Source organism: Rhagoletis pomonella, unplaced genomic scaffold, assembly GCF_013731165.1.
Source record: "Rhagoletis pomonella isolate Grant_MI unplaced genomic scaffold, Rhpom_1.0 Rhpom_scaffold_00013, whole genome shotgun sequence".
Lineage (NCBI taxonomy): Eukaryota > Metazoa > Arthropoda > Insecta > Diptera > Tephritidae > Rhagoletis > Rhagoletis pomonella.
The window spans coordinates 4,913,688-4,914,998 of NW_023458567.1; the positions used below are offsets into that span (position 1 = coordinate 4,913,688).

A 1,311-nucleotide genomic window follows, 5' to 3' on the forward strand; every position below is an offset into this window, starting at 1 on the left:
CGGAAATCTAAATTCGCCAGTAACACCACCTTGTATAAATTCGCCTTGACTTTGTACGTTTTGTCAAAATGATGTGTCTGGTGTAATTTTGTTTTGTACTGTTTGTCAAAATGCGTATTATTTGTTGTTGTAATTTTTGTTTTTGTTCTGCCAACACCCAAGGCGAATTTATACAAGGTGGTGTTACTGGCGAATTTAGATTACAACAACGACAACCATATGTATTTTGTCTGGCCAACACCACTTTGTATAAATTCGCCTTGCTTTGAACACCACATTGTATGAATGCGCCCTGGGTGAATGTCGCCATTCGATAGTATTTGCAATTATCGATAGTACTTTTCTTTCGATACCAAGTAGGTATCGAAACTACGATGAGTGAAAAATGTAGGTGGATTCGAAACAAAACTATCGAGTAAATACTCGTATTTACTTGTATCGGAACATCCCTAAGCTCTAGTAGCACATCAAAACATACTCTTCCTGGATGAAGTCATTTCTGCAGTAGTTTTCTTCAGTTTTATTCATTCAGGATTAGCCCAGAAAAATGCCGCTTTATGAAACAGTAATGCAGGAGAAACCACCTGTAGTTCTAGACATCGGAACTGCATATACCAAGTATGTGTGTGTGAATACTGGTGTCTTTAAAAACTAAGTGACGTCATATTTTGATTCCGTAGGCTGGGTTTTGCTGCAGAGGCTTATCCACGTAAGATCATACGGACAGAGGTCATACTCTCCAGTAGTGGCCAAACAAAAGCTTTATTAGAATATGCTAGCACAAGTGATTTATACGATCAATTTGTTGATTACTTGCAAATGATTTTCTTCAAGTAAGTCTGTGAGTATTGTTTGTGATTGCCTTCTTAAAATCTGAGTCCCCTAGGCACTTGCTTGTTATACCAAAAGAGCGGAAGATAGTGATTGTCGAGAATGTGCTGGGACAAACATTAATACGTGAAACTCTCGCGCGTGTTTTGTTTCGCCATTTTGAGGTGTCATCTATTATGTACGTGCCTTCGCATATGATTGCACTGGCCACACTCGCTGTACCTACCGGCGTTGTGGTTGACATCGGCTATTCTGAAACGACTGTGATGCCAGTTTACTGCCGCGTTCAAATCCTACAAGCATTCCAAGATCAAGCTTACGGAGGACGCGCTATACATGCAGAAATCAAACGACAGCTTTTGGAAGCAGGTGTAAAAGAAAAATATCTTACTGAGTCTGTATTAGAAGATATTAAGGTGCGTACCTGCTTCGTAACGAATTTCAAACGAGCCAAGGCCTACCGCAGCAGTCAAACACCAG

General features: G+C 40.1%; 2 protein-coding genes across 2 annotated transcripts in view; one reads left to right on the forward strand and one right to left on the reverse strand.

Annotated features, from left to right (window-relative positions):
* Window positions 1-1,311, reverse strand: part of LOC118748304 (zinc finger protein 91-like) — a 9,392-nt gene that overhangs the window by 2,626 nt on the left and 5,455 nt on the right. The gene's annotated exons all lie outside the window — the stretch shown is intronic.
* The window catches only part of LOC118748566 (actin-related protein 10), a gene marked incomplete in the record, with an annotated part of 1,468 nt that continues 575 nt past the window's right edge, over window positions 419-1,311 (forward strand). Inside the window, 3 exon segments of the mRNA XM_036483097.1 lie at window positions 419-618; window positions 681-833; window positions 887-1,311. Coding sequence (XP_036338990.1) covers window positions 548-618; window positions 681-833; window positions 887-1,311 — 649 coding nt within the window.